Source organism: Leucoraja erinacea, chromosome 22, assembly GCF_028641065.1.
Source record: "Leucoraja erinacea ecotype New England chromosome 22, Leri_hhj_1, whole genome shotgun sequence".
Taxonomy (NCBI): Eukaryota; Metazoa; Chordata; class Chondrichthyes; order Rajiformes; family Rajidae; genus Leucoraja; species Leucoraja erinaceus.
Genome location: NC_073398.1, coordinates 15416349 through 15429233, shown reverse-complemented (window position 1 = coordinate 15429233; position 12885 = coordinate 15416349). Strand labels below are relative to the sequence as shown.

Below are 12885 nucleotides of genomic sequence, written 5' to 3'. Positions count from 1 at the left end.
TATGGTTCTGGACACATGCACAGATAACATGGCTTTGTGATAGGGCCCTTTTTCTAGGAACACATCACATCTCCTCCTCCATTATGCTTGTATTGTTGGTATTTTATAGCAATTTTAGGGATTTCTATTTTTTTTTACAGCTATCTACTCAGGGAGATGCAAGTCAAGTGATTGGGCCTTTAACAGAAGGACAGAGAAGAAATGTGGCAGTAGTGAATTCATTATACAAATTGCATCAGTCAGTGCTGAAGGTAAGGATTACCATTTATTGCTGAATCATACAGCAGGGAAATAAGCTATTTGGCCCAACATGCCCATTATGACTAAGATGCACATCCAAGCAGTATTCCCAAATACTGGGAACAGGAATGCACCCTGAGCTCTTTTAAAAAGCTGATGTCCAGGGCAAATAAAATAATTTAAGGTTGTCCATGAGACCTGCTTGCAAATATGTTAAATCCTTCCAGACTCATTGGTTTTCCTGGCTCAAGACCAAGTGAATTGGTGAAGAAGCATCTGAAAAGCCATTGAGCACTCAGTTTTTCCCGAAAGAGATGGAGGCCTGAGGCACGGAGGCTGCAATAACCTACTTGGCCAACCCAACCAGGGTGGCACACTGGCACAGCTGGTAGAGCCACAGCCTCACAGCACCAGCGAGCTGGGTTTGATCCTGACCTGGGATGCTGTCTGTGTGGACTTTGTACGTTCCCCCTGTAATTGCATGAGTTTCCTCCGGATGCTCCAGTTTCCTCCCACATCCCAAACATGTGTGGGTTTGCAGGTTATGAAACGTGCATTTGAAAAGAGTTATTTTCACAGAAATGGAAATTGGGAAAGGGTTTTGTGTTTTGAGAATGTTCTGTATGGCAGGAATGTGAGATGTCTATTGTTTGCTTTTACAGGTGCTGTCTACCCTGAGCTCTTTCCCTTTAAGGGCTGAACAAACGGTTAGAACGGCATTGGAGGTAAAGTCGTAGTTATCATTCTACTTGATCAATTTGTGGAGTTGTCCAGCACCAAGTTTTCATTTCCTGCTTTGAATGAAATCATAGTCTTTATCATTGGCGTTGTGCAATATTTAAAAACCCATTTACTTGGTTTATCAGTGGTTTCTGTTGTTTTTCCAACTATATCACTGAGGCCAATTCAAAGAGCCTCCAGGGAAATGTAACATCAATATTAGTGCCTTAAATGTAATAAAAATGTTGCTGGCCACTCAACAGTATGCTATTAGACAAATGAGCACAGACCCATTCAGCAACAACATTATTTGAAGTAATGTTGTTTATTAAGTACCGTGAAGTTCATGTCAATGGAGGGTTTCTACTCTGCAGATAACATTTTCCACTTTAATTACTTTAGACAAAATGACAGTGACACTTGGTGGGAACTGTAAACACTCCCAGGTTGCCACTCCCATCCTGCAAAAGCAGAGCTGGATGGTTTGCAACCATGTTGATTTTGACATTGAATTTCATTTCATTCATTTACTAGTTCCAATACTCCAAAGGCATAACCACCTCCATAATCACTTGGCTTTCTCACTACCCCAGTGCATCTGCTGCTGAAACCCACATCTGTATCTTGCCTCTAATTTCAACAATTCTATTGCTTTCCTGGCCAGCCTTACACCTTCCATAGTTTGTAAATCCATACTCATCTAAACCTCTTCTGCCCATATTTTAACTTGCTACCAAATTTTCCCACCATTTCAGCTGGTCTGACTAACTTGCACTGGCGCCCACTACAGTGCACCTCAACGTAAAAATCCTCACCCAAATTAAACCTTCTGTAATCTTATCTCTCTGCTCTCCACATATTGGAAATTGCCTCACTTGATTATGGCCTCTTAAATTCCACCTGTGGTGACTGAAATATCAAACGTCATGTTCCTAAACCTCCAGATTCGAACCTTTCCTCCTTTCAGATGTTCCTGAAAACCCACCTCAATGTTGATGACTATGGTCATCTTTAACTAACTTAAGGTCTTTGAAGTAATCAATTAGGTTAATGAGGACTGAGGCAACTGGTTTCAAAGATCCACAAGTTAGTTAAACATTGTTTCATTTTGAAAAGCAATGCTGTGTTTCATTTGTTAATCCATAATTAATACGTTGATTAATTTTGCACTGAATTGCCAAACTTTTATGAATTATTTTAAGGCAATAATTTAAACAAAAACATATTCTTGTTGAGTTGCATTGCTATCTATTATGATATTAACTACAGATTTTACTTTTAAATCTTTCTCAGACAGTTCAAGCTCTCATGGGAAGTGCTGTACAACCATTGCTAAGCTCTGTGGAAGATTCGATTGAAGCCATTATTATCACTATGCACCAAGAAGATTTTGCAGGGTAATTATAGTGAACCCTCGTTATTAGGGACGTCTTTACAATGGATTTTGGTTATAGCGGACGGAGCATCCCCACAGTAATCAAACAGAACGCAGGCAGCTAGTTACACCGCAGAGAATGTTGAAATTGACAAGATAATTTTTGGTTGCAGTAACAAAAATATATTCTTAGCTGTTAAAAAGAACTTTGTTCACTAAGCAGATTAGGCAGGCTAGTGGCTTTGGAAGGTCGATGTCCTTTTGCCATGATTGGTTGATCGATGGGATCTCACAAAGAGCAGGACAGGGTTTCTGCACATTGCCATCCAAACAGCCCATAGCTCCCATTTTGCTCTCAATCTCTGAATGTGGAAATCAGCAGCAGGAGAAGCAGTTATTGCAGTTCCACAGCTGCGCTGGAGAAGGTGATGCCGGGCGCACCGTGCAGTGAGGGAGGTCTCACTGGGCTCTCAGTGACTGGATCCAGGATTCTGACCCAGTGCATGGGCGGTGATGTCAATGGGGGATAATCCCTTACTCGGTTACAGTGGACAATCGACAATAACGGACATCATTCCCCGCTCTATGGTCCATTATTACGAGGGTTTACTGTATTCAAAATCAATTTGACTCCTCTTGATTCAAAGTGTCCTCGTAGTAGAGAAACGTATCGTTATCCCAGCGGCTTTTGACTATTTTTTATCTGCTTGCCCCTACCCCAGTTGTAGGAACTAAATCTACAGATGCCTCCTCCATTGCCCAACTAACACACAAACACAGATACTTAGTTCCTTATTCCATTAAAGTGACATAATTAATAAAATAATAAACTCTTGGATCCACTACATGGATACGACAGGTTTGGAGGGATATGGACCAAGTGCAGGCAGGTGGGACTAATGTAGCTAGGACATGTTGGCTGGTATGGGCAGCTTGGGCCGAAGGGCCTGTTTCCGATCTGTATCACTGTGACTATAATTCTTGGAAAATTGCATTCAACAACAAAAAAAATGGATGGCTTTGCTTTTCTATGAAATGAAAAGATTATAGTGGTTTTGCGGGGGGGGGGGGGTCTGAAAATAATTTAGAAGCAATAGTCTTTTGCAGCTTCAAGGCATTCTGAAGTGTCTCACTACCAGCAATGTACTTCTAATGCTTGGATGGGGTCATTATGAAAATGAGAGATGAGAAGTGGTGCTGAAGAGAACACAGAAGCAGGGCAAGAATGGTGCTGTATGGTTGACCGGTCGGGACATGGGAGCAAAAATGTTGGATTAATAATTGATATAATTTAATTGCCACACAACCAAGGTCGGTGGAATTTGGGTTGTCAGCAGCGGTACAGTAATAAAGAACACACAACCACAATAAAAAATTTACAAACATCCACCACAGCATTCATCACTGTGGTGGAAGGCACAGAACTTGGCCAGTCCTCCTCCATTTAAAGGTGAAGGAAAAAATCATGCAGTTCAGGAAGATTAGATTGGTGTTAAAAAATCTCTTGTCCATGAAGATCTCAAACCTAGGCAGATGTAGAATATCAATCAATGGGATAACTGTCAAATCAAGAAGACATTGTGCTTCACCAAAGGTGTGTGAGTGGAGAGAATGGGGTTACGGAGCGATGGATGAGAGCCCAAAGTGATAGTGATAAGTGGAATGCATCTTGTTCAGGGTGACATAAATTTGTTCAGGGTGACATAAATAAATGTAGACATAAATTATGTGGTGAGGTTGATATGAAGTAGGGATCTCAGTTGAGTAAGGTCTTGACCCGAAACATTACCTATTCCTTTTCTCCAGAGATGCTGCCTAATCCGCAGAATTACTCCAGCAATTTGTGTCTATCTTTGGTGTAAACCAGCATCTTTAGTTCATTCCTATGCGATCTGAGTTGTAAAATGCTTTTGAATTTGACAAAGCGCGATTAAGTTATTTTTCATTCTATTTAATAGAGGTGAGTTTGTGTATTGTTTACATCTGGAGGTGTATTGGAATGATGATATATATGGCTTGCATTCATTTTTACAGGTCTTTGTCTGGAAAGCCAGAAGTACCGTGCTCTCTTTACATGAAAGAATTGCAAGGTTTCATATCACGCATCATGAGTGACTACTTCAAAAATTTTGAATGTGTGGACTTCATCTACGACAGTACAGAAAATATTGCGCAGAGAGCTATTCAACTATTTATTCGTAATGCAAGTCTACTGAGACCACTGGGTGAAGGAGGTAAAATGAGATTGGCTGCTGACTTTGCACAGGTATGGTTCAGTTGCTTGTTCTCATCCATTGCTCCATAATCCCATTCTCTCCACTCACACACCATTGCACTTTCTTGCTTGTTGAGATATTTTGAATTGTGAAAATTAGCATGGTAATCAATGTAAGTAATGCAGATTTAAAAAAGACACAGTTCATACACACAATGCCACTAAAGGGAGACTATTGAAATAAGCAACATTTTTAAGCATGTGTTGAGTCAACAAGAATGTGTTCCTTCCTAGTGTGGATGTTTCCTACAAAGGATGTTTTCCTGTAGCTAAGCTTTTGCCTTGGAAGTAGTTAATGGGGCCATTGATAGCATCTCTCTTATTTTGACTATATCTCTTTCTCTTTCTGAAATGTTGTTTCTTTTGGCCTCCTATTCTGTTAGCATTTGTATTTACCAGAGGATTGTCCACCCATACAGCCACAAGCAAGGTGATTCCTTGCCTGTTTGATTTCCAAGGAGTTATCATCCTACTGGGAAACCTTGTATACTTTTCTGATCCCCTTCCACTGTGTTATTTCATGCAACTGTAACGGTTTGTGTTTGTTTTCTCTCCATCGTGCATCATTGTCCAGAGCACCAAACCAAACTTGCATTTGTGATGTTCGTGTCGTCTTTTGAGTTGTGGAGAATAATGTAGATTATATGTCCACTTTGCTGAATATGACTGTAAAAGTGTTCCGACTATGTGTGTTTTACCATTTTATATCTCCATTTCATTTTCAGTGATTTTTAAGTTTCTTCTACACTGTAAAACAGCATGATACTCTTCTTCATAAGGATTATATTTTTGAAGTAGGATGTTGAATGTACCTTGTCAATTTTTGTTTCTTCAGAAGTTAGCAAACAGCTCCACAATTTTCCAACTCCGAATACAGAAATTTGGCTGTATTAATTCACTTAATGCATTTAAACCAAGCTTGTTTATTATCGTGATACTGGGGTGGGAGATTGCAACCTTCACGCCTGTTTCGACTAATTCAATTAACCCAAACAAGATCAAATAGAACAAGTTGACCTACAACTTTATGCTGAGCACGCCATACGCAAGAGGATCATGATACTATATATAAATAATACATTTGTTATTTTTTAAATTTATCAGAGATTACAATTATATCTATTTAGTCTTCAAAAAGGTTTGATTATATTTGTGATATATTTATCTGTTCAATAGGAATATGGAATTCCTTCTTGTTTATTTTGTACTGTTTATTTGAACTTATCATGTACTTGTAATATTGCAGATGGAATTAGCTGTGGCACCACTTTGCAGAAGAGTGTCAGATCTAGGAAAATCCTACCGATTATTAAGGTCGTTCAGGTCAGTTACATTCACTTCAAGAAAGACGTTTACACAATACTTAATTCAGTGTGAAGTGTGTGCATCTTTGCATCTGACCATCCTTCTTGGTCTATGATGCTTCAGTTATTTATTTGTTTTTTCTAACCTATATTGTTTTTTATAATAAATATAATTCATTGATCATCTTTGCAGGAATATTGTGGTTTTTTTTTTAGTAATTACACGTGGCTTTGAGTATAAAAGGAACATAAATTCTGACAAAGTGATGGGTTTTCATTGTGCGTAAATAATGTCTTGACAAACAAAGGAATATGCGTCTTCTTTCAATCATTGTTTCAGTTTATCTGGTTAATAATAAACCGAACTGCACGCAGAACCAAAGATTTTTCATATAAGATATATGGATTACATTGGGAAATACTGACATTCTGCAAGAAACATTTAGAGAATGCTGCATGAATTCATATCATGTGCACTAAATGACTGCTTGTAGCTTGACATTCTAAGAATAAGCGATGTGGGATTATAAGGAATTAAGGTAATTACATTTAAGCATAAATATAATTTCTGACACAACACCATCAACATATTGTCCTTTTAAGTTTTTTCATCGATTTCTTTTGACATAATGATTTGTGCTTGGCAAGATCCAAGTGTGTTGTAAGAGTGAGGTGAAGCACTTTGGAAGGTTGGATGTAAGGAGAGAGTATACAGTTAATGGCATGACCCTCGACAGCATTGATGTGCAGAGGGATTTTGGAGTCCAAGTTCATTGCTCATTGGAAGTGCCAGCACAAGTAATTAAGAAGGCATATGGTATGCATGACTTCATTGCTAGGGGCATTGAATATAAGTCGGGAAGTTATGATGCAACTCTAAAAGACTTTGGTTGGACCGCATTTGCACTATTGTGTGCAGTTCTTGTGTGGTCGCCCTATCATAGGAAAGATGTGGAGGCTTTGAAGATGGTGCAGAGGAAGTTTACCACAATGCTGCCTGAAGTAGAGGGTTTCAGCGACAAGCAGAGCTTGAATAAAATTGGCTTGTTTTCTCTAGAAGTTGGAGGTTAAGGGAAAATTTGATAGAAGCATATAAAGAGATAGAGGCATGGATAGGGTAAACGGTCAGAATCATTTTTCCATGATGGAAATGTCCAACTCTAGTGTGCATAGCTATAAGGTGAGAGGGAGAAAGTTTATTGGGGATATACGGGGCAAGTTTATTTACACAGAGTGGTGGGACCTGGAACCCATTGCAGGAATGGTGGTGGAGGCAGATACGATAGTGGCGTTTAAGAGGCTTTTACATAGGCATATAGCAGTGCAGAGAATAGAGGGATATGGATTATGTACAGGGAAATTAGATCAATTTAATTGCATCATGTTCGAAGCAAACATTGTAGGCTGAAGGACCGTCCCTGTGCTGTAGTATGTTCTATGTTCCCATGGTAATTATGATCAGATATTTTTTGTTTTAAGTAATACTCAATGGAAGTTTAAAACGAGCCAAAATATATATTTTTAAATCTCTATGGAAATAGTGCAAGGATATCTTCTGTATGCTCGAGGCAGGGTAGATTGGGCATTGATTTCAAATTGCATTGAAAAAGTTGCATTTGCTTAGTCTTGCAAGGAAGTGCCATCTTTGCTTTTTTTTCTCAACTATTGTCCACAACTGTTTAGATTCAAAGGTGATAATGCCACAGCTAATGATTTATGATTATGAAGTTGACTGAAAAAATGATTTTAGCAATCCAAAAAAGTAGAGTATAACTTGGGCAAATAATTGAGATCCACTGCAGAACACAAATTAAAATTGGGAAGTGGTACTTGTATAACTTTGAAATTAAATCACCAGGAAAATAGACTTATTTTCGTACTGTGTCAGTATAAGTAAGGAGTGCATTAGCTGTACTAATGTAGGTCATGTGATCTTGTTTCAGTAGATTTGCTGTATTATAGAAATGAGTAAACCATTCTTAAGTATGAAAGATGGCAAAAAAACCACCAATATTGGAAGCCATGGCTCATGTCCTAGCCAAATGGAAATTCTGCTTGTATTGCTCATTGCTCATTCTGTACAATTTAAGAGATTTTGTTTCATATATTTTGCTTAAATCTATTTTGTACTTCGCAGACCATTACTCTTCCAAACAAGTGAACATATTGTTAATAGCCCAGCTGCTGGGGATATTATTCCATACAGCACCATTCTTCATTTCCTATTTACAAGAGCACCAACCGACCTAAAGTCTCCTCACCAGGTATTCATTCAAGCTGCATTACATCTTGCCCCCTTTCTGAAAATTACTTGAAATGTTATAACAAAATAAAGCACTTGTGTACTCTATAATACCTGGGCCTTTAGATGCATTTAAATTATTATTCAGTTTCTGTCTTTTCCTTTGTGTAACTTTTTATTTACCTTCATGATGTAAAATACTTTATTCTTCATTCAGTGTCCTGACATACCATTATTCACAGTTAATTCACAAAATGAAATTGTTGATGTTTATTGTAAGACATTGGTTTTGCAATTTGTTTCTATTCTTGACAAAATATTTCTTGGTGTAAATGCAGTGCCAATTACTCAAAACATGGAAAGTTTTTCAAATTCTGACACCTAGAGTCATAGTGTGGAAACAGGCCCTTCGGCCCTACTCGCCCATACCGGCCAACAGTGTCCCAGCTACCCTAGTACCACTTGCCTGCACTTGGTCCATAAGTCTTATCCATGTACTTGTCCAACTGTTTCTTAAACGATGGGATAGTCCCAGCCTCAATTACCTCCTCTGGCAGCTTGTTCCATACACCCACTCTGTTGAAAAAGTTCAACTTGGATCTTGGTCACATTGCCTGTCTGATATTATTTTATTTTACCTATCTGCTCAATACTTTCCCCCCCAAGCTCATCTCTAATGGTCAGAACGAGGGACTTTATTTTTCAAAGAATAATCATCATCATTCATGTCTGCATATTTAATACTTCATATAAGAGACTGTGTAATGAACCTTCCTAAAATTTCCCTATTCTAATTATTTGACCTCTATGTTTTTAACAAATGTATATCAGGACACATGTATCCACATTTCAACCGATTGAACTTATGTCACTAATGGAGAAATGTTATTAATGGAGTAGATGGGAGGAGCATTAGGCAAGGGTGCACGTCTTAACTTCCATTTTAAGAAACCGCTTTAAGATCAGAATTAATAGCTATCCACAGCTATCATTAAAATATATTTATTGCATGTGCTATGTAAAATTTGTATGATATAATTTAGTATTAATAACTGTGAAATCATCGCAGAGAGCGGAGTGGTCTATAACACGGTATTCTCAGTGGCTTGATGACCATCCATCGGAAAAGGATCGACTAATTCTCATCAGGTAATGTAATTACTTGAGTTACTGTTGTGTATATTTGTGCTGCGAAAATTAATACATCAGCCATTACATAGGGTAGAGAATTGGCTTAATGGAAGGAAGCAAATGGTTATGGTGGAAGGTTGTTTGTCGGACTGGCGCGACGGTCCCGCGTGACTTCATGCGTCCACACAGCCGTATAGAGCGGGTGACGTCATTTCAAGATGGGCACAAAATGCTGGAGTAACTCAGTGGGACCGGCAGCATCTCTGGAGAGAAGCAATGGGTGATGTTTCGGGTCGAGACCCTTCTTCAGTCTGAAAGAAGGGTCTTGACCCAAAACGTCATCCATTCCTTCTCTCCAGAGATGCTGCCGGTCCCGCTGAGTTACTCCAGCATTTTGTGTCTATCTTTAATTTTCTTGGCCCCGCTCTGGGAGTAGGAGTGGGGGCGGATCCGGACTGCAACGGCCGTGAGCCCCAGGCCAAGCGCGGCGATCGTTTGCCTGCTTCTGCTGCTGTTGGAGGTGAGATGTTGCGTCGCGCCAGGGTCTTGGGCCTGTCCCACTTTGGCCGTCAGTGGCCCGACAGGCCGGTGGCACGCGAAGATTTTGTTCCCAACAAAATCTCGGAGCGCCGCGCGATATCGCGCACAGCTCCATACCCCTCCGTACTTCTAAGTGGCACCGGCCCCCCGCGGCCACACGATGCCCGTGCACCTCAACGCGATGACAAGGTCGCGTAATTTGCGTGTCAAGGACACGTAAGTGGGACAGGACCGTAAGTTTGCAGATGTCATGAAAGTGAGTTGACGAAGATAGTATTTGAAAATTACAGCACAATCTTGATCAGCTGGTCGAGTAGGCTGAGCTTTGATTAATGGAGTTTAATGCAGACAAGTGCAACGTGTTAAATTTTGGAGAGTCAAACCAGGGCAAGAACTTCACAATGAATGACAGACCCCTGGGGGTTGTTGTAGAGCAGAGATCTAGGAGAGAAGGTACTTAGTTCCATGGAAGTGGCATCACAGGTAAATAGGATGGTCAAGAAAGCTGCCGGTACATTGGCCTTCATCAGTCAGGGTATTTAGTATAGAAGTTGGGATGTTATGTTACAATTGTACATGAAATTGTTTTAGGCCTCATTTGGGGTATTGTGTTCAGTATTGACACCTTGCTATAGAATGGAAGTTGTTAAGCTGGAAAGAGTGCAGCGAAGATTTATGAGGATGTTGCCAGTATCTGGGCCTGAGCTACAGGCAGAGTTTGGGCAGGCTAGGACTTTATTCCTTGGAATACAGAAGGCTGAGGGGCAATCCCAGAGGGGTGTATGAAATCATGAGGTGATAGGGTGAATATCCAGAGTAATGAAATCAAGAACCAGAGGTCAAAGGTTTAAGGGGAGAGGGGAAAGGTAGGGAACCAGAAGCTTTTTCCACACAGATGGTATTGGTTAAATGGGAACAAGGTACCAGAGGAGGTAGTTGAGACATGTACTAAAGCAATATTTAAAAGATGTTTAGACAAGTACATGGATAGGAAACATTTAGGCCAAGATATCGGCCAAATGCGGGCACGTGGGACTAGCATAGATGGGGTATCATAGTTGGCATAGGCACTTGGGATCGACGGGTCAGTTTCCGTGTTCTATGACTCTGACATGCTACCTGTAAGTATGCAGGTACTGCAGGCAGTGAAGAAAGCAAATGGCATGTTGGCCTTCATAGTGAGAGGATTTGAGTACAGGAGCAAGGAGGTCCTTCTGCAATTGGTGAGACTGCACCTGGAGTATTTTGTGCAGTTTTGGGTTCCTCCTAATTTGAGGAGGAGCATTCTTGGTATTGAGGGAATTAACTAGGTTAATTACCGGGTTGGTGGGACTGACATATGATGAAAGAATGGATCGACTGGACTTATATTCACTGGAATTTAGGATGAGAAGGGTTTTAATAGAACATATAAAATTCTTAAAGGTTTGGACAGGCTAGATGCAGGAAAAATTTCTCGATGCTGGGGAGTCCAGAACGAGGACTGAGATGAGGAAAAACGTTATCACCCAGAGAGTTGTGATAAAGGAGGCACAGAAGGCCAATTCACCGGATGTATTCAAGAAATAGCTCTTAGGGCTAACGGAATCAATGGATATGGGGAGAAAGCGGGAACGGGGTACTGATTTTGGATATCAGCCATGATCATATTGAATAGCTGTGCTGGGCTGAATTACCTATTTTCTATATTTCTATGACTCTATCTGACTAAATGGAAGCCAATGGATATATACTTAGATTGCCAAATGTTTGATAATGTATTACAAATGTTATTGCTGAAAGTAAAATCTCATTGTGGAGGAGGATAAAAAACTGGCTGGCTAACCGAAAGGAGTTTAGCATAAATGAGTTTTTCTTCTGGTTGGCGAGATATATAACAAGCTCTGTGCCATGGGATCTGTGTGCTGGGCCTCAGTATTTTATAATTTACATAAACCAATGGAATGAAGGCACAGTAAGTTTTGTTGCTAAATTTGCTGGTGGGAAAGAAATTTGCGATGGGTATGTGAAGAGATTAGGGTTTAGGTTTATTATTGTTTTTGGAACTTCCTTCCTCAAAGGTCAGTGAAAAGCTTTATCAAAGCCGAGGTAAGCTTGATAACTAAGGAGATGAATGATTACCACAGGAATTGCAAAGTTGAGGTTGCAGTCAAATCAGACGAGGGTATTGAAATGTCACCATAGAACGCCTGAGGCTGATGGAATACTAACTTAACCTTGCCCTCGCCGCTTGCAGCTCTTTGTTTCCCTCTGGGAGATGTTTTTTTTTATTGAAAAGTGAATTACTGCACTGCTTTCTCTTCTATTCTTTTCGGTAGTTTTTTCAATATCAGCATTAAGCATTTGGAAACATTTAACAATAGGAAGTGCATACCCTGATCAATTTAGAATGAAAGTTGGAAGTATAACATACCCTCAAAGATGTTCAGTACTCTGTAGTTTTACTCAGAATTATTTTGGAAATCAATAAAGACCCGAGCTACACCAGTTTGTCCCTTTGACTCCAATTAACCATCTTTCCCAGAGTATTGAGCAAATGTACTAAATTGTATTTTAAATTCATTTTACTGAAATAGTTGTAGTGATGAGATGGTTGAAAACAGAATTGATAGGTTTGCTAGGTTAATGGAGGGAAGTTGTTGCCATCAGCAAGCCCGAGGTACAGATTTAAAATTCAAAAGGATTGTTCCTACCATCCTCCCATGTTTTTAAAATGAAAATAATTTATACAAGACGTGCATGCTGGATAAGATGTACCACAAATGCAGAACTGAAGGGCAGTGTTCTGTGCATAATTCTGATTCCATGTACAATTTATCAGACGAAAAATTGAATGTGTAACATATGGACTTCTTTCCTAACACACATCCTCAGCATGTCACCATTTTCCAGGAGTGAACAATCTGCTTTGTTTTGTCAATTGTTATACTTATCACAGCCCAGCACTACAAATATCATCCGTTTCTATCTCAATATTTCTAAACTGTTACATTTGATATTTAATGTGTCCATTGCTCCTTTGTATTTAAATGTCATGTTGGTTATGATTAGATTAAGA

General features: G+C 39.6%; 1 protein-coding gene across 1 annotated transcript in view; it reads left to right on the top strand.

The window, feature by feature from the left end:
• Nucleotides 1-12885, top strand: part of cog5 (component of oligomeric golgi complex 5) — a 105343-nt gene that overhangs the window by 91546 nt on the left and 912 nt on the right. The window contains exons 15-21 of the mRNA XM_055652993.1: nt 141-251; nt 903-965; nt 2254-2357; nt 4370-4601; nt 5857-5933; nt 8052-8178; nt 9226-9305. Of these exons, the coding sequence (XP_055508968.1) occupies nt 141-251; nt 903-965; nt 2254-2357; nt 4370-4601; nt 5857-5933; nt 8052-8178; nt 9226-9305 (794 nt within the window). The remainder of the gene's footprint in view (nt 1-140; nt 252-902; nt 966-2253; nt 2358-4369; nt 4602-5856; nt 5934-8051; nt 8179-9225; nt 9306-12885) is intronic.